The 20,883-nt window shown below is 41.8% G+C and overlaps 1 protein-coding gene across 4 annotated transcripts in view; it reads right to left on the bottom strand.

The window, feature by feature from the left end:
- ADGRB3 (adhesion G protein-coupled receptor B3) overlaps positions 1–20,883 on the bottom strand; it is a 1,641,523-nt gene that overhangs the window by 337,563 nt on the left and 1,283,077 nt on the right. For all 4 annotated transcript variants that reach the window (XM_085610901.1, XM_085610903.1, XM_085610902.1 and 1 more), the window contains one exon: positions 17,006–17,108. In XM_085610901.1, the coding sequence (XP_085467027.1) occupies positions 17,006–17,108 (103 nt within the window). The remainder of the gene's footprint in view (positions 1–17,005; positions 17,109–20,883) is intronic.

The raw sequence follows: 20,883 nt of genomic DNA, 5'->3' as shown, positions 1-20,883 counted from the left end.
TAATGCTTGTAGCAACAAATAGCTCCACCTGGGGCTATTAGGACATCGTGACAGATGAAAATCCCAAAGAATGGACCCTCAAGAACAGTACCTTGGCAAATGATGTAAACAAAGACGGTGCAGGGTGTCGGGGAGGTGATGCATCTTTGGTGCCAGGTGGCGTTGATTCCTTACAACCACAGGTAAGTGAGACGTTGGTTCTTTATGATCACAGGGTAGGTGAGGTGTTTGTTCCTTACTGCAAGGCAGAGGAGGTGAGGCGTCGGTTCCTTGCTGTTGCTGGGGTGGTGAGGTGTTGGTTCCTTACTGTTGCCGGAGAGGTGATGTCATGTTGGCGGCGAGGCAGCGGTTCCTTATGATGATGTGGGGTCGATAGATTCAGAAGGTCACCCACGTCAGGTATCCGCTTCATGATGATGAGGCACTGGCCTCAGTGAGGTTGGGGCTGCGGTGTGAGTTGGCTGGTGTGTCGTGAGCATCATTTGCTGTGTGCTTGGCTCCGGTGCAGGCAGCGACCGTGGTGATGCCATCAGAGTCGATATGGTGCGGCATCGGCAGGTGTCAGGGCTGCGATGTAAGTCAGGGCAGTGCATCATGCACTTCACGAGCTGTGCCCACGGCTTTGTTGCGGGTCTCTGCATCGCTCGCCAGCATCTGTGTTGCTTTTTACCTCTGTGGCAGCTGAAACAACAGTTCCAGGTAAAGGAAGACAGAGGAAATTATGTTTTTGTATCCCTAAGACTTCAGAACAAGAAGCAAGCTCTACACTGAGCCCTTCTTTAAGCAGGATACACAGCAAAGTTCAGTCTTTGTCCTCTCCGTGGCAGAAGTAGACACTGTAGGACAATCCAGCAAAGCATCCACTCAGCAATACAGCAGTACTCCTTCCAGCTTTTACTGCTCTTCTCCTTGGCAGAGGTTACTCTTGAGACCAAAGTATTCTAAAGTTCCAGGGCCTAGGCCTCAATATTTATACCACATTTTCCTTTGTTCTCGTGTGGCAGAAAGTCTCTAAGCTCTGTCCAACCCAGTTCTGTCCACTCTGGTCCAGCTTCTTGGCAGGAGGTGGAGACAGCACTGTGCAAAAAGACAGGGCCTATTCAGGTGCAAGTGAAACTACTCCCAATACTCTACTCTAAATGCAGCCCAGGTCTAACCAGCTCAGCTCTGAGTCACACAGGAAAGGTAGGACACACTTGAACCTCCCCACTGGCTGTCTACAGCGAATGCACATCCACAGCCCCTGTCACTCCAAAACCAGACAGGCAATACACAAACCACCAGAGGCACATAGGATGGCTAACACACAATTTAAAATACTAAAGATGTGTTATTAAATCTTGAGTTCAGAGAGCCTAAACTCCATCCTTCATTTTGTTCCAATGGAAAGTTATACTTTTGTAAAATATTACAAATACATTTCCGTACTAGCCTATGGGACAGATAGCCTTCCAATAGTGAAAAACATAATTCACAGTATTTCACTACAGTACATGTCGCACATACCAATACATGTCCTACCTTTCCCATACACTGCACCTTGCACAGAGGGTTACCTTGGCCCTACCATAGAGGTGGCTTACATGTAAGGAAAGGGAAGGGTAGTGCCTGGCAAGTGGATGCACTTGCCAGGGCAACATGGCAGTTTGCAACTGCACATGCAGAAACTACAATGATAGGTCTGAGATACATTTACAGGGCTACTCATTTGGGTGGCACATACAGTGCTTCAAGCCCTTTAGTAGCATTTGATTTACAGGCCTTGGCACATGCAGTGCACTTTACTAGGGACTTACCAGTAAATCAAATATGCCAATCGTGGATATCCAATCATATCACAATAATTCATACCGGGAGCACTTGCACTTTGGCACTGATCAGCTGTGGCAAAAGGCCCAAAGCATCTAGACCAGCAAATATACAGGATGCAGAGGCAAAAAGACAGGGGAAACCACGACAAGAATGCCGGGTCCTGTTGTGCATTCACTCTAAACAGTCACATAAAGGGAGTTGAGGTGTGGCCTGCCTATGCTGATGGCCCATCACGAGGCTAATGAGCCTTCCTGAGCTAGAGTGGTGGGACCTTTCACCTGAACCTGAATAGGGCTGTGCCTGGCCTTTGCTCAATGCTGTCTATGCCCCCTGGAGTGTTTCTGGAGCCAAGACCAGGCAGGAAAAGAGCTGGTGCACTACAAAGAAAATCCTTTGAAGTTCCCCTTCTTTAAAGGCCAAAAGGAGTACAGGTATTGGACCTAAAATTCCAGAATTCTAGAACACTTGTTGATTAAGAGGACCCTGATAAGAAGAAGAGCTGAAGAGCTGCCAGGAGGAGTACTGCCCCTTTGCTGTGTGTTGCTTTGTTGGGTTGGCCGGCAGTTGCTGCTTCTGTCTGTGGGCAGTGGAAAGGACTGGGTTTTTACTTTGCTGTAACCTGCTTGAGAAGATTCTCCAAGGGTTTAAAGTAGAGCTTGCCTCCTGTTAAGAAGTTTCAGGGACACGAAGATTTCACCTGCACCATCCTTGAACTCTACTGCTGGGAGTTCTGTCCTGCCTTGTGGTGCCAAATCCAATTCTAAGCCCTTGGAGGTTGTTCCTGCTGCAAAGAACTAATTGAAGACATCAAAATCGATGCTTCGCCCCCCATCGCCTGCTTTTCTGATGCAGCACTGCCGTGCAGGAGATATTTCTATGCACTGCTGCTGTGCGACCGAAGAAATCGATGCAGCACCTGCCTATCATGGGATCACGGGTGAAGAAAATGACACAGGACCTGTTTGCAGCTACTGCATCGAGCTCTAGCGTGTCCCGGATATCCATACATCTCCACGCATCTCCTAGGCAGCACCCGCAGACCAGAACCATCTTCAAATTGACGCATCACTATCCCTACAGTCTGGATTTGTTGCCTCACTTCTGCATGCAGCAGAACTGTTGCATCGCCTCTCCAAGGACTCAGGAACTGATGTATCACAGTATTTTCCAATGCTTCCCTCCTCTGTGGTTGTTTTGCTTTGTGGATTTTGACACATTTGAGGTACTTTGTGTAAAATCACTGCATCCATAGATTTCAATGGACAGAATCACTTGAAGCATTTAAAAAGTTATATTTTGAGTTGGGTAAGTTACATTTTCGTTGTTTTGTTCATGTTTGGTTTAGATAAAGATACTTTATTTTTCTAAACTGGTGTGGTGTCCATTTGTAGTGTTTTCACTGTGTTGCTTTGTGTCTTATGTACAAATACTTTACACATGACCTCTGAGATAGGCCTGAAGCAGGGGTTATCTTGGGTGTGTAATCCCCTTACCCCGACTAGAAGGATGGGTTCCTACTTGGACATGGTGCATACCACTGCCAACTAGAGACCCCCATTTCTAACATGCCATTTTCTTTGTTTTGTGTTGCACTTTACTTGTCGTAAGGGCTGCGGTATGACTTTGTTTTCTTTTTACTACTTATATTATTAAATTATGGGTATTTTTCAGTGGTCAGTGGTTATTTTTCTTTTTTTTTTTAAGTTTGAAAGTAAGATGTGCTATTACAGGAGTATAGATGTTAATTTAAGAGGCTTTTTCTTCTCTCATTGTTCTCACTAACAATGCCCGACTAAAATGAATATTGTAATGGCGATGTTTATACTTTTACACATCCTCCATTTAACTGAATATCCAGGAAAATCTCCTCACATTGAAATATGCTTAACAGTTACTTTTAAGGGAAAATATAAATAACAGCACAACATTAATCCCATCTACGCCAGCACATCATTAGAAATACCATTAATAAAGCTTGAAAGATAATTCAATTTTCAGTGGTCTAATTTGATAAATTGATGCTTGGGTCACCATTTTTGTGCTTCCCTTTTTGTTAGTACAGTGCAATGTTTATTTGTTGCAATGAATCTATGTTCATGGTGCAAGGTTATAAGGTTACAACGAGAATAACTTTGTATTTTGGGCATCATTAACTGCTTTTCTCCCACCCTATACATTCAAAAGAGCCGCACACATTTTAAGGGGGCGGGAGGGCTATAGATTCAGTACTTCAATATGTTAATATTTTTCCACAAGGCATTGTGAATATTTTTTAAATCACCTCTTTTAACATTTGATGTGACATTTTTTGGTCTTCACTACGGATTTGCCCCTGAATGTAGAAAATAACACTGGGAACTCTCGTGTCATTTCATTACATGCAAGGTTGATCATTTACATGACAGGAAGTTAAATAGTAATTTTCTCTTGTCATTTCTGTCACAGAAAATGCTTGAATGTCAAACCTTTCAGCTGTGTTATTTTTCACAATGTCCATATTGCAACACACAGTGCCGATTTACTATGCTATGTATCATTTCCCATAATAGAGTAGTTCACATGTGATTTTACACTAAGTTTTGATTCTATGTAACATTTTATTCGCAATTGTGAAGGGAACTAGTAGCCATGAAAGTCCAATATTGACATATATACATAAATATTTATGCTTGTGTCTTCAATGTTCATCAGGTGGTGGCTGCTCATTTAGATGCAGGACTATTCAATAACAGCATTTTAATGGGTTAAAGTATTATTTGCAACGTAATAACTCACTTTCCATTACTAGCATTATTCCTTTACATATTCACGGAATCGGCAGTGAAATACTATGGTAAACAGCCCTTAAAAAGACGGCTGGACTCCGCATGCTTTTACAATGCAGTCTTTACCATGCATGCTTCTTGACCAAGCATGCCTTTACCATGCAGGATTTTACAACGAATATGCCTTTACCACGCGTGGTAAAGGCATATTCATTATAAAATCCTGCATGGTAAAGAACGCATGCATGGTAAAGCCTGTGTGATAAAGGAATGCAGGGTTAAGAAGGCTGGTTTCCATAATATTTCAGACATGTGTGGTGCGTGTATTTTGCTGGGAAGTACTAAGTGGCTCATTACGATGGCGGAGGGACTGCCACCGCTGGCCCGGCGGCGGCGGTGCCTCCGCCATCTGCATGCCCATTTCTCCCCGCTACATCTGGATGGTGAGGGGCATCATTCCGCAAGCGTGGCGGGCGCAAAGCCCGCCCGCCACACTTCTGCCACAGGCAATTGTAACAATTGCCTGGTGGAGTGGATAAGGCTGGGGATATGGGGGTGGTGCCTTAAAGGCACTGCTCGCCCAATCACAATGCTGGCATCAGCCAGCCTGACAAAGGCTGGCTTTGGGGGGCCCGTTAGGGGACCCCTCTGTGGTGGGGTGGCAGTTGTGCACTGGTTGGGTACCCATGGTACCCCCTGCATTTCCATGCACAAGGTGGCAGGGACCGCACGATGCCTGCCATGTTGTGCAGGGAAATGCACAACATGGCCATTTACCATTGCGGTGGGTGCTGCAGCCAGCAGCACCCGCCGCAATGTTAAATTGCCAGATGTGACTGCCGCAGTGGCGGTCGCATCATAATTAGGGGTACAGGACCGCCGCATTACAGGCGGCCGGTCCCAATCCCGCTACGAAGGCGGGCGGCCATCGTAATCGGGCCCCTAAGTGTTCTATCTATCTATCTATCTATCTATCTATCTATCTATCTATCTATCTATCTATCTATCTATCTATCTATCTATCTATCTGTCTGTCTGTCTGTCTGTCTGTCTGTCTGTCTGTCTGTCTGTCTGTCTGTCTGTCTGTCTATCTATCTATCTATCTATCTATCTATCTATCTATCTATCCATCTATCTATCCATAGTAGTATATATACTACTAATTACTGCAAATGTCACTGCCCTTTGCATGGATAAAACATGTCAGTGACTCCATTACTGATGTTTTAAGCACAAAAAGCATTGAGTTAGTGCACTTGAGCTAATAACCTGCCCGTTGACATTCTACATAGCAAGGACCTCCGGTATAATACCCGTGACCACTGTCGGGTCCTCGCCAGTAAGTACCAACAATTGCACAATAGCTAGGCAATGTCCATACACAGCGCTGGTATGAAAAATAAAAATAGATCACATTAAGAAGTCCATACAGACATTCTCCCCCAAAAGGGTACTTCATTTTCAAAAGTGCATGATTTTTTCCCAGCAGCACATGGTGTAATGATAATTAAAAAATCAGCGTACTCCTTGGTGCTTTAGTACACAAAATGACACAACAGTTGCAGCTTAAAGGAAATGAATTAAACAACTGGAGTCCGATAAAGTCATTATAAAAAATTCACTTATCGGGATGCCAGCCACAATTCACAATCAATTGACTCCAAATGCAAGGTCATACAGTTGTGCAATCACGTCAGGTTTGCTGCACACATCCCATTAATTCTTAGCATGTGTCCCGCATTTCTAAAATAATCCATGCTGTTCAGCAATCTAACACAGCATCGACATCCACTAAATCCTGTGCTTGTGACCGTATAATAACCAGTTTCTCTTGAGTAAAATAAACATGTCTCCGGTTCTGTCTTAGCAGCCAAATGCTGCAACCCCTCTCACAACTGCCTAGACTGGTTAGACTGCTTTAACGTCTCCTTCCCTGTAAACTCGGGCATCCTCGGCCTCTCTGGCTAAAAGTTATTTCTTCGGCAATAATGTATGAAGGGTTATCTCCCTTTTAGTGTTTAGGGTGGGTATGCACACACACACACATATTTTAAGGGTGGGTGGAATTTGCCTTTCGCAAAATTTCGCGAAACGGCAAAATATTTCCGCAAACAAGTGCAATTTCGCGTGCTCGCGGAGATTTTGGGCTGATTAATGCGTTACTGAATTTGACCTTCAACTCGGGCACCTGCTTTATTTATATCTGTAAATGCTTCCTATTGAGGTTTAATTTTTGTGACAGGAGCATCGTGCCAGAAAGAATCCTGCCCTGCATATTTATCCAAGAAGATGCCACCGTTTTCTGCAATACCTCTACTCAACTGGAGTACTTTCTACTGGCTAATCAGTAAATGCTACCTCGGTGGGTAAATGTATAGTGCTTTTCCTACACTACAGCTGCGTAAAGGGCCAGAAGAGTTATCTCCAGCGACTATGTGTGTCTGTAACTTTTGCCACCGCGCCGATGGGCGCCGGGGTCCCTTGAGAGAGCTGTCTATCATAGTGGGGAAAGGGCGGGAAGACGCTGCACACCGCTGGTGTGTGGGCTGGGGCCAAACGGGTGGAGCTTCTATGCAGTTCACATGCCTCTTGTTTATAAAGGGTCAGAGACCAACCAGAGCAGCAGATAAGGAGACAGAACCTCCTGGTGTCAGGAACTACACGGGGATTGCGCTCGAGAAACTCATGGATGCACTGACCTCCATCAAGGATTACAGCAAAGTGTTGACGGTAGATATGGAGAGAAAGCACACCTGCCTAGCCTCCACCGTGCTCACGAATCTTTTGTGCTGATTAATACGTTACTGAATTTGACCTTCAACTCGGGCACCTGCTTTATTTATATCTGTAAGTGCTTTCTGTTGAGGTGTAATTTTTGTGACAGGAGCATCGTGCCAGAAGGAATCCTGCCCTGCATATTTATCCAAGAAGATGCCACCGTTTTGTGCAATACCTCTACTCAACTGGAGTACTTTCTACTGGCTAATCAGTAAATGCTACCTCGGTAGGTAAATGTATCGTGCTTTTCCTACACTACAGCTGCGTAAAGGGCCAGAAGAGTTGTCTCCAGCGACCATGTGTGTCTGTAACTTTTGCCACTGCGCCGATGGGCGCCGGGGTCACTCGAGTGAGCTGTCCATCATAGTGGGGAAAGGGCAGGAAGACGTTGCACACTGCTGGTGTGTGGGCTGGGGTCAAACGGGCGGGGCTTCTATGCAGTTCACATGCCTCTTGTTTATAAAGGGTCAGAGAATTTTCGCAATTTCCGCGAGCGGAACGGAAATTGTCGCCCACCCTTAACATATATATATATATATATACATATATATATATATATACACACACACACACACAAATATATATATATATATATATTAGGTGGTTATAGTTAGGATCTTTTTTATGCTAATATCTTTGCCATAGATTGATAAATCCTTGCAAAATTTTCAAAAACGAATATGGCGCTCACTTCTGCGGTTTCGTGGTGATCCATCACGCGGGGGCTAAAAAGAAGGGGTGGTCCCAAAACACGTTTTCCCCATATTCATTCCTATAGAGATTTTAGACATGACTACATCTCAAACTGCTGAACGGAATTACACCAAATTTGGCTGAACGGTAGCTGTTGGTCCAGAAAGCAACTTTTTTGTAATTTGGCATGCATCCATTCAGTAGTTTGGGAAATATTAATGGAAACCCAAATTTGTATACACAGGGACGTAGATCCTCTGAGGATCTGCCAGTCCCTTTGCTGAAATCAGATTGGCTGTCAACCTTTTAGCCAGGAAGTGTTGGCAACCATCTTGGGACATGGCTTCTTAAGGGGCACCCAGGAGACATGGCCAGGCTCCGGGGGATGGGGTCCACATGGCTTAAATTAACCTGGGAAGGGGTGAGCCACATGGCCACCTCCCCTATTCATTGAAGGCCAGGGGATGGAGTCCCCGGGTCGAAAGTGGCCTGGGAAGGGGGGCTACATCCACTATTAACAAATATTTTTAAAGGCTGGGCCCCATGAGATGGGGTCCCTGGGGCCAGAATTGGGCTGGGGAGGTGGTGGTCAGCAGGGCATACAAATGCCCATGGAGGGGGCCCTGTGCGCTACCTCCTTTAATTTTCAAAATAAATGGAAATTGGGTGCTTTTTCCTAAACACACGAGGGAGCCTGTGCCTGTTTTTCCTTTCATTTTTGCCTCAACACTTATGCACCCACTCACTGACTTACTGAATCACTCATGGACCTACTCACAGGTGCACTCAGATACTCACACACCCAATCACAGACCCACTCAGTGTCTTATGCACCCACTCACAGACCCACTCAGAGACACACACACTCACTCACAGACCCAGTGAGACACTAATGCATCCACTCCCAGGCCCATTCAGACACTCACACACCCACTCACACATATTGAGACACTCGCACTTTAACTCACACACCCACTGAGACACTCATGCACTGAGTCACCCACACACTCACTCTAAAAGGTTAGAGGATACAGTTTGGCAAAAATTTAATACCATAGAAGTTCACTAAAACAAGGTTACAGGGATGTTTGAGTTAGGAAATAGAATTTAAAAAAACCTTAGAAATTCAATGGAACAAAAACAAAGGTTACAGGGCCATTAGAGTTAGGCTCAGATTTCACTCATATAGAATCAGGGAAATTAAGCAATTATAATTACCTGAGCTAAGTATAACTTACGCCCCCAGAGGTCAGAGCTTATGACCTCACAAATTACATCACTCATTACGTGGCCAGTGATATCAATGATGACATCACGAATGACATCTCAATTGACATCACTGATGACATTACTGATTATTCATCCACAGAACCACACAGATACTCACTCACACCCTCATAGAACCTCTCACACGTAAACGTCCACTACCACACAACCCATTACATACCCATTCACACACCAATACAAGTACTCACACAACTAGCCACTCATCCACATAGCCACTCACTCACTCATACATGTACTCACACACCCACATACTCACCAATACAGCCACTCACACTGCCACTCACTCACCAATACTGTGACTCACACACCCACTCACTTACCCAAACAGCCACTGATGCAGCCATTCACTCACTCATACAACCACTGACATACCCACTAACACACATGGAACCACTTACATACCCATTCACACATCCATACAAACACTCAAACACTCACTCACCCTTACAGCCACTCACAAGGACATTCACTGTCCAATGCAGCCAATCACTTACCTGAATACGCACTCAAACAGCTACTCACACCCATAAAGCCATTCACATACCCACTCCCTCACCCATAGAGCCACTCAACATAGCCACTCATTCTCCCATATAGCTACTCACACACTGACTCACACACCTATGCAGCCACTCACACAGTCACTTACTCACCCACACAGCCACTCACACAGCCACTCACTCTCCAATACAGCTACTCATATACCCATTAACACATCCATATAGCTACTCACACACCCATACAACCACTCAGATATCCAGTCCCACACTGATACAGTCACACAACCACTTAGATAATATATTTTAGAAATGGTATGACTAATTACTAGTACAGTAAAAATAGTAATGTAACTTATGCTGTAGCTTAGTAAATATCTTTAAGTCTCAGAAACCTTAACAAAACACTAAAACTCATGGGATTATGTCATTAATGATGTGATCAGTGATGTCATTTGAGATGTCATCAGTGATGTCACTGGCCATGTCATGAGTGAAGTAATATGTCTAATATGTGAGGTCATAAGCAGTGCATTGCAAGGGCGTACGTTATAGTTAATTCAGGTAACTATAACTGCTGAATTTCAATAGTTTTGTACAAGTGAAATCTGAGCGTAACTATAACGTCCCTGTATCCTTTGGTTTATTAGGTGAACAAGTATATATATATGGGCAACTAAGGGGTTTGTCTTTTTGTGTGCTCTGTTGGTGTATAGGAGTAACAGGAAGTAATACTCCCCATTCATTTTCATTGGAACACAGACATTAAGTGCTTCCTGGAAAAGAATATTTGCCATTCACCTCAAACTACGATTGCGCCTAAGTCTCCACCATAAATATTACGCCTAAAAAACACAAAACAACCCAACCCAACATAACACAACACATTATAAATTCATTAAACATAAACATACCACATTCTAACATACAACAAGCATTTGTAATGCAATAGGTCTCGCATTTACGTGAGACCTATTGCATTGCAAATGATAGGCATCACGGACAACGGGACGGAGGGCGGGCGTAGAGAAGGCATGGAGAACCTCAGGGGCGAGAAGGCACAGACAACAGGAGGGAGGGCGGAGAAAGAAGGCACAACAATGGGAAGGAGAGGGGGAGTGAAGAAGGCACCAAAGCATGTCGTGCCTGCAGTAGGAGAACCTCATTAAAGAAAATAGTGCTCACAGTGTAAATAAGACGCACTGTGTAAGAACTGAAGTAAAGGGGCCAGTGGGAGGTGACAAATGAAGAGGAGGTGGCACTAAGGAGGGACTATTAAGCACATTGACAAATCAGAAGCCAGTATTTAGGACGGACAATGACACAAGCCAACGGCAATTCCCTACTCCTCTACAATAAGTATCTCAGAGCAGAGCATGCACTCTGGCTCTAGGCTCGACCTAAAAGCGATATAACATAAAATAAACAGGTACCTCACTACGCTTTAACCCAACCCCCCCGAATTTTCACAAACATCAATATAAAACATCAGATAAGTTTTCATACCCACAGAAGGCATACAGAAACAAAATAAGACCTAACACATTGGTGATCAAGCTTTCAGAAATAGCAAATATAATAAAGGACCTAATTAATATAATTTAAGTGAGTGAACAGGTATCATAAAAATTTGCCTCTAGAACGAATCTCTATCATAAAAGTGATATATATCTTTTCATAAAACCATGCACCCTGAGTCATTGCATTGATGTATTGGAACCGCTTAGGGTACTTTTAGATCTTTTGTTGAAAACGTCATATTATGACAAAGTTGTACACATTTAATTTTAGAAAATGTGTTATACCTTATCTACACGAATACTTCTGCCAATGAATTCTTAAATACTATTTACAATTGCAAAACTATTAGAGCATCCTAGAATTTTGTATCAGAAATAATCATTCTAAACCTAATACCCTTTATCTTTGTTAAATTTTTCACTAGGAATTGTGAATGTTTAAACATACTTAGTAACATGAATTCCAAGTCCTATTGAGAGGGGATCATATAAAGTGACTTAAAGAAACAATGTGTTCCATAAGATGCTTTAAGAAAGATAGTTCTACTAACTCTAGATTGTGGTGGCCGAGCAATGGGCATCCATGCGTTTGAGGTGACAAGGTAGACAGTTACTGTGGAATTCAATTACTGAGATTAGCTTGCATGCAATGAGTTTATGGGTGAGCTGTGAGGGACATAAACATTGAAAACTGAGCTGGATTCATGCAAGAGTTCATTATAAGTATTCTTTAGTGTTACACCCTACTAGGTAGCTAATGATATGGCTAATTGATGGTTGGAGATTGCTTAATTGAAACAAAAAGAGCGAATTGGCCTAGATTAAGAACAGCCTAGCAAGAGATAGAGCAGTGCATTTCAAGTTTTTCTGGAATGTAGTAACCTTGCCAAAATAAACAACTACATAGTAGTTGATGAAAAATATGACACTGAAAATGTGCATATTGCTTTGAAGGCACCAGTCATATGATTGCATAGCATCTAACTTTGAGGATTGAAACCAGTAGGTTTATGGTATTGATTTACATTTCATATTCACCCCTCTTATTGAAAGATATATGTACGAAGGATTTAAAACTTGAGAAAATCTAAATGTGTAGGTTTTAGAAAATAATTTTTTAACTTATTCGTGTATATTTAAAATAGGTTTCCCTCAACTCCTTTCTTTGCAGCCCTTGTGAAACTTTGGAACTTTAATGTAATGTTCCACAATGTCAGAATCACTTACGTCCAGATTATGAGGGCCTAACTTTAGCGGTGCAGATAATTGTGTGGAAAACGTTGCAAATATTTATGAAGACCCACAAAGAAAAAATATACATTCTTTGTGTCAAATCGCCAAATTACGTGATATTGATGTGTTCTGAAGTGCGTCAATCCCTCCTTTGTCAATTAGGTTGAAATAACATAGTGCATGCAATTTTCTTATTTTCGATTGTGTAATTTATGAATGCAAATGGTTTACTGAATTGGGCCTTAGTCATCTCCATTTGAATTGCTATGTAAAATGCGTAGTCAACAATAACTCTCTTAGAACTAATTCAAGTGACAATTCCATTTCTTTTTGTCATCATGCAATCGGTTAGAAGAATGACTATAGAGATACTTTACATCACATTGCAAAGCAGAAAAGCATTGGCAAAGTCAAGAGGTCTTGTTATGAAATCTATCAATTCCTTTTCAGCCATTTCGTAAATGGGTTGGTATAAACTTTGTGAATTAATTCACATATGGCCACTGTAGATGTACACACATCTATGGTGATCTTCTTTGAATGAATGTGTAATATTTGAGCAATCCTCAATCAAAGCTGGTCACGATCACTATGGATGTTTGTGTGCCTGTGGTGGCCATCTTTGAATGTGGTTCTTCAACCTTGTTTATTTTTGCCTGTGGCACATGCACTCACAGACAGCAAACAAGAAGTGAGTAAGGACCCAATTCAAGATGGACGTCGACCAATAGCACAGTGAGTGCAAACAAATTACGAAAAAAAGCGGGAGCAGGCATGGAATGGACATGGCAAGTGGGGAGGGTAGGAGAGGTCTGGGAAGCAACAGAGGGATAGGGCACATTTAAAAAGCAAATAGGATGGGGTGGGGCAGGGGAGGGGAAGCAACAGACAAGTTAGTTTGAAGGGAGAGAGGGAACAGCACAAGGAGCAAGGTGGTGGGTCAAAGTCAAGAGAGAAATAGCACATGGGAGAGAGCAAGAAAACACATGTACTCACAAGGAGTGCATAGAGGAAATAAAACATTTAGCTTCTTGTAAGTAGGCAAAATAAGCACTGGAAGACCACAAGCCAACCAAGTAGTATACTGAGAGATCGAAATGTTCCTTGACAGAACAAACACATGAATACCGACTCAGCAGGAGACACTGGCATAGACAGTACAGATATCCAATCATGAGGAAGGCGCTGACCAAAAGCCCAATCTATGTATATTGGAAACAATAGGTCTGGCCAAAAGACATCTAAAGCTAAACGTGTCCTGAAAAGAGTCTCAACAAGAATGCAGTAGAAAGGTCCGAATTCATCCAATCAGAACAATGTGAGACCGACATACTCCCAAGAGGGACAACCAGAAGAATAAGGAGGAAAGCCATTGACTCACAAGCATGCTACTGAGGTAGACTTCAAAGTCAGACAGTTGTGCTGGGGGTTCAGGCAAAGCCCACTTAAGGTATATGTCATGAATTGAAAACAATAGGCCTCCTTACAGACAGCTTAAGCCATCTGTGTCTGAGACTTAAAAATGTGTCGCACAAAATCTTTCCACCTGCATTTATATTTTGCTCCTAATGCAAGAGGGGTATAAGATATCACAGTTTTAGCTATGGAATAGACAACCAGCAACTCGAGAGGTGAAGTAGTGCACAAAATTGATGCAAGTACAGGTATGAATATTTTATGTGCTGGAATTCTCAATTTATACTGACAGATACTAAATTATAAGTCTAAATAGGAGTTTAGGCTTCTCTGAATATTAAGTAAGACATCATTCTTTGAGAACATCATTGAGTAATTCATTAACACATTGTGGAAATTCAGGTAGATTACACTTTCAACAAAAATTCTAACTCATGTCAGGGTTACACACTTATTGTCTTATAGCATATTTATAAGATGTATAAGGTCAATGTGCCAATGTCCATTTTACCATAAAACTTGCCCATTTGCAGAATAATAAGCAAAGGAAATTGGTAGCTTTTTTAGGATGGATATCATGGACTCATTTGTCTCAACCCACAGTGGCTCAACGGGTCTGTAAAATTCACAATTGACTAAAATCATGTGCGACCTTAAAAGACCAAAACAGGTTTATATACTAAAGTCTGGCAACCACATCCATCCTCAATTCTTTCTGGTGATCAATGATTATGCTGTGGTTTCTGTACACTTTTGAATAATGCATATTCCTGAAATTGTGCATTACTTTAAAATTCATTAAACTTTCTTTTAAATTGTGATATACACATGTCATTTACAATCTACAAAACTGTACATTTACAGTTTGGTGGAATGAGAAGTGTTGTTTGTAAGTGGATGCGCCTAAGTACACAGTATAGGAGCCCATGCAACAAGTCACTATACTCTGCAGTAGGCTTTCTTCCTCCTGTGGCAAAGAGTGGGTGACAGGCAGAGTGAGGATAGCAGGGAGGCAATAGGCCTTGTGAGAGTGATTGCTCAAAAGAGTAACAGGGTAATAGGGCAGACGGGGGACAGAAAAGGGGAAGTGGGTCAGGTGATTTTGTGGAGGCACTGGTGGTGAGAATGGAAATGGGTAAAACGGCATGGAGAATGGTGAGATAATGGGAGAGGCAAGGGCTATGAATATTAAGAGGGTGAGTTTCAACAGAGCTTAGTGAAACGGCACCAGGCATTTGAGATTGTGCCACAATCCACCCCCATTGGAACACAAACAAACATATGGTAGTATCTGGACATACAGAGGTGCCTCCAATGTGCTTATCTTTATTCCCCACTTTTTCAATTGTCTGTTTCACATGCAGAGAAAAAGGTGCTGGGAACAATTGATATTCATGCTTTTCTATGGTATGCAGCCTCAAAGAAGAAGGGAGGCTCTGAAAGTATAATGCGGAGATGACACCGCGGATGCTAAGGACATAATTAGGGTTACTGCTGTCCAATTGCTTTGGCATATCTTGCTTCAAAAACAAGGGCATTGTTCACTAGTTTTAAGGATATTAAATTATGTGATTTTCATGAAATGTGGATTGACGTTCAAGCTTTTCCTTAAAACACACTGTACACGAAATGTTTGTGTCAAAGTTAACTAAGTAGTATAATGTAAGCATAGGCATATGTTTCATTTAGTTTAGCATTTGCATTATTGATAAAATATGGAGAGCTTTGGTTTCTTGAACCTTCCAACGACACATTTGATGATCTGAAGCTTTTTTCTGACACATCCAGACAAGGAACAAAGGTTTATGACACGATTCCACTTGGTTTCACTGACCACCAATGATTTGTCTTAATACGTGTAATCCTCATTTCAATTTCGAATTCCCAGTACTAAACAACATGCTTAACATCGAGGTGAATGTTAGCCTATCAACTCAAGATGTAGGCACTTAATAGTATACAGATGATCTGCACATTTCAATGGGAGCTAATAAGAATTTATTTTCAGACATCCTTGTTCATAAAGATTTAAACATCTGTACTATCCTGAAACACTTGGCATTCACATCATTAAATTTTTAGAATTCATGTAGCATAAACATTCCTGCCAGAACTCTGTTGTGCTGTCAAACAATGCAATCATTGCTTGCATCTTTATTAAAGGGTGTGCTGCCACAGACAATGTTATCTTTAAGAAACACATGAATCAATGCAACTTCATTTGCACATTTTCATACTCAAGTGACATTCTCCCACCAATGTTATTTTTAATGTTTCATGGTTGAGGGCCCCCGTGCATTGAATCCTTTCAAAGACAAATTCAGATAGTTGGACATATTTGTAAACTTCCACAAACTCACATCAGTATCAGTGGAGGTAAAGTACAGGGGACTGCACAAAACAAAACACATCCTTAAAACCCTGATTCAGGACACAAGTAGAGTTTGAAAAACACTTCAAGTTAAGGTGTCTGAATGATTTAGGCTATTCTGCTGGAGTTTTTATATTAGGAATGATACAATAAAATGGATGAAAAAATAAACATTTACTGGGCTTTTGGAATTTTTCGGTGCCTAGATCTGTACTTTAACTCTACGGGTACTAGTGTGAGTTTATGTAAATTTAAAAGGTTTGTTGAGGCCCCTGTGCCTCAGAGACTGTTGGCACGGGGTAGGAACAAAGAATGGAGGCGTGACTCGGGGATCACAAAAAGTAACACATGCTCAAATACATAAAGGTTTAAATCTGGTTTCCAGATTGAGAAGCCATGATGAAGGTTTCCAGATTGAGAAGCCATGATGAAAAATTAAGTTACACTGTAGGGGAGATGCAAATGTGTAAACCGAAATCAACATATTTTATATTGCTCATTTAACTTCTAGCCACTGACATTCTAGCATAAATGCTTTGTAAAGTCTGTTTCAATTAGTAACAAACACAAGACTTAAATGGTTGTTTTAACAACTATAAAAGTGATAATAAAGAAAAAAATTATCAACCATACCTTGTTCTGTGTCTGAGTTTGCCCAACTAGTATTAAGATGTTTGATGAGATGATAGATAAACAGAAGTTTATTAAAATAATCGACCTTTCAGATCTGATGTACCTGTTTAAATGATAAAATCAGAAAAACGTAATTCTCCTTTGCTGTTAAACAGATATTTTAATATAGCTCATACAATAAGCAGCACTTATGCATAGACGACACATAAAAGCAGCATTAGGTTCTGAATAGTGCGCATTGTCATTCGGAATTGTGCGAATTAGAAGCATGTGAGTGAGTAGGATTCTAATTTCTTCTAAATATAGATAATCTGGTAGTTCTTAGCACTGCAAATCTTGTGGCCATGCTCTAGTGAACTTTATTCATGCCAATGCCACATTACATGTCTGACAAGCATTGGCATCAAATATTTAGGGAGCTGTAAATGACTGCACCACTGTTGCCTTCACATATCCGTCGCACGCCATCGACCCTGCATTCATAAAGACATGAGAACACACTTCTTCAAAGAACCCCTCATGCAGAACAGATCCAGGCCCCCGCATAACCACTTACAACAGCTCCACTGAAATGAATCTTCGTGCCCCTCACGCGCAGGAAATCTATTGGAACAACAGTACAAAGTGCAGTGCAGTGCTCTGCTGCTCTGGGGTTAGATTTGCATTTTATTCTAATCCTTTCAATGGCATAACGCTAAAGAAATACATTTTCGCATCCCTGAAAATACCTAGGGCCATATTAGCAAGGGTAGTATCGCCGCTTTAGCGGCACTTTTTGCTGATAAAGCGGAGATATTTTTATCGCCCTATTAGTAATCTGTCGCTAACAACTGTTAGCGAAAGTTTAATGGCAATAGCGGCCGTTTTGTTACCGCTTTGCATGTCAGCGATATTTAGTGGGCGTTCCTCACTAAAAGTAATAGGAAGAAGTCGCTAACACAACTTCTCCCTATTAGCAATGCCTGCGAAGCTATAAAAACACTCGCGCTAACCGCGATTATCGCTGGATTTTAACACCTGCTAAAATCCTGACTTAGCCATTGTTTTCTATGGGAGGTTGATTCTACGGCTGAATCCTCACCTGCCTATTAGCGACCTTTTCCTTAGCGATGGGAATTCATCGCTGGAATTACCGCGTTATTGATGGAGAATCGCCGCTATCGCTGGTTTATTATCGCCTTGGAGATAAACATTGATGATAACGCGTTATCTCCGCGATCTAAACCAGCGATAGCCGGCAATAAAAAATACAGTGCCAAGCGCGCTTTGCGATGATTATCGCAAGTCCTTGCTAATATGGCCCTAAATTATTCGTAATCCGTTAGAGCAGCAACTGGAAAATCTCAGTGATCATGAGATTATCTAATATGGATTGTACCTCTTCCCAATGATGTATGCAAATTCACCTTCCTTGATTGGTTGGTGCGGGTTTTTTGTACATGCTTAAATTATGTTAAGGCTACTCTTTTTATCATATTACATAATTTTTAAAAGCTCAATTTTCGCATGACAGTTATGCAAAAAAAGCATAATATTGGAGAGTAAAGATTCTGAAGGAGAGAAGAGTTGATGTCCCTAACTACTATCAATACACAATACGCAATGCTGTTCCATTAGAGAAACTCATTGAAGCTTTTTCTAGCGTCACCCCTCTTGCATCACTGAGCCTTTTCTATAGGTAAATGTGTACAACTAAAAAATCTTGTTTTTAATAGTGTATTCTAAACACACACATATGTTATGTGAGATAAAACTCGGGGTAACTGTGCCAGCATATTGAAGATCAGGTAGAAAACAACATAGCTACAAAGACAAGCAAGAGGGCATCTCCAAAATATTGTTTCACTCATATGATTCAGAGGAAACTATTAACATCTCATCTGTCATGTAAATGGGGTCTCCACATGATTACAAGATGAATATTAAAAGTTAACTTCACAGGGACATTTCTGGGACTGACGATACAGGTTTCACTTCACAGGCTCCAAAGGGGCACAAGTCCCATTATTTGGAGCATTTTGTGCACCCACTAAGGATGTGCAAGTCAGTAATGGTGATCGGTAGCAAGACTTCACTATGTGATGGAATCCTAATTTCACCTCTTGGACAAATTCAAGATCTATATAAGAAAATAACTCTTTTTGTATGGCAACCCCCAATTTTTTGGGGCCACATTGCAGGTGCTCTAACTCCTCAAACATGTTAAAATTGACTACACTCCTGACTCAAATTTTTAAGTTACCTATAAGTCACTACTATATCGTTCAAAAGTGTACCCAGGGGCTGTAATGTAAATGTCACTAGTTGACTCGAGCGCATATCATGCCTATACTTAATTGGCAATACAAAGCATGTCTCCAGGAAGGCTTCTGCAGACTGGATGTGCAGTTTTTAAACTGACAATGCGATCTGACAAAAGAAACGTTTTGCCAGATGTAAGCCTTCCTTTTTAATACTTCTAAGTCACCCCTAGGTTAGGCCCTAAATGCCCAAAAGGGCAGGGTGCTTGGTTTTTAATAAGTAAGACATGTATCTTTAATGTTTTCTATGTCCTGGCAGTGAATACTCTCCAAAGTTGTTTTCTCACTGTGCAAGGCTTGCTCTGCCATAGAAAAACACTGGGTTACATCAAAACACCTTATAATGCTTACCTTCTGATTAGCTAGACAAATGACTCAAGGACTTATGTTAATAGTAGTTAAAATCCACCTAAACAGTCAAGTTAGAATTTAAAATTCTATTTTGAAACTGACACTTTTACGAAGTTCCAATTTACCTGCCTAAGCAAATGGGCTTTTCTGCCAGTGTTCCCTGTCACCCAAGAGCAGAACGACTCCTTGATTCAAAGTGAAGTGGCTCCCAGATATGAGACAAAGGGAGTGGGGTTGACTTTACCCTGACAGGATGGCTCTATGGGCTTTGTCTCAGAACTTAATTAACTACAAAGGCTGTCTACCCTGTCACAGGCAGATGTGACTCACACCTGGGCCTGCCCCTTCTCATGTCCTGCTAGCCAGCCAGGCACCCAGTATGAGAGATGGGCGAGAAGCTGCCCCTAGAACCAATTTTGAGTGACCAGAGAAGAGGGTTTACTCATTTCCCTCGCCACACGTCTAGGGTGGGCACATAAGCTCTGTAAAAGAAAAAAGCAGTTCTGTCATCTTGGTTTTAGGTAAACAAGGGCATGGTGGGATAGTTTACAGTAAAACACACAGTACCTGCTGCAAAAATGCATTGGGTCACTCCTGGAAACGTTTCCCCCATTTTTTAGGGAATGGCCAGGAGTATACCCCACCCACAGACTGGCACTAGGCATAAATGTGGCACCCCCTGTATGAATACTACTGGACCTGTGGAAGACGAATGAAAGGGTGCACCTACTGTTGAGACCTGTGAGGAGAACCCCAAGGGAAGGGCCTACTCTCACTTGTAGACATGACCAGGATGTGGACTTCATGGATCAGTGTCTGACCTCTTGTTACACTACAGGGAAATAAAGCTGCAACAACCCCAGTTCCTGAAAAGCAGATTTAAGCTTGACCTGTAGAAACCATGACAGGATGTCAGACACAGTCCAATTGAAGTTCAGAAAAGTTGGGAGGACAGCCTCATATTCGTATCTATACCTGCACATTCGTATCTAAACCAATACATTAAGCTTTGACCAGAGAGAATTTCTGAGGTTATATGAACCAATGTTGAAAGACAATATTTGGCAAAATAGGATGACACTAGCAGCATAACACTTAAAACGTTGGATATCTGATCTCCAGCTTTGGAAAAGGACACTGAAAATTCTCAGTTGCGAAAATGGATTTATATACACTTATCGCTAATTTCTAGGACTGTGCTAACTGCTATGTTTCCTATATCTCTAA

Source organism: Triturus cristatus, chromosome 6 (genome assembly GCF_964204655.1).
Source record: "Triturus cristatus chromosome 6, aTriCri1.1, whole genome shotgun sequence".
NCBI classification, from domain to species: Eukaryota; Metazoa; Chordata; class Amphibia; order Caudata; family Salamandridae; genus Triturus; species Triturus cristatus.
This window is presented reverse-complemented; position numbering and strand designations above follow the sequence as displayed.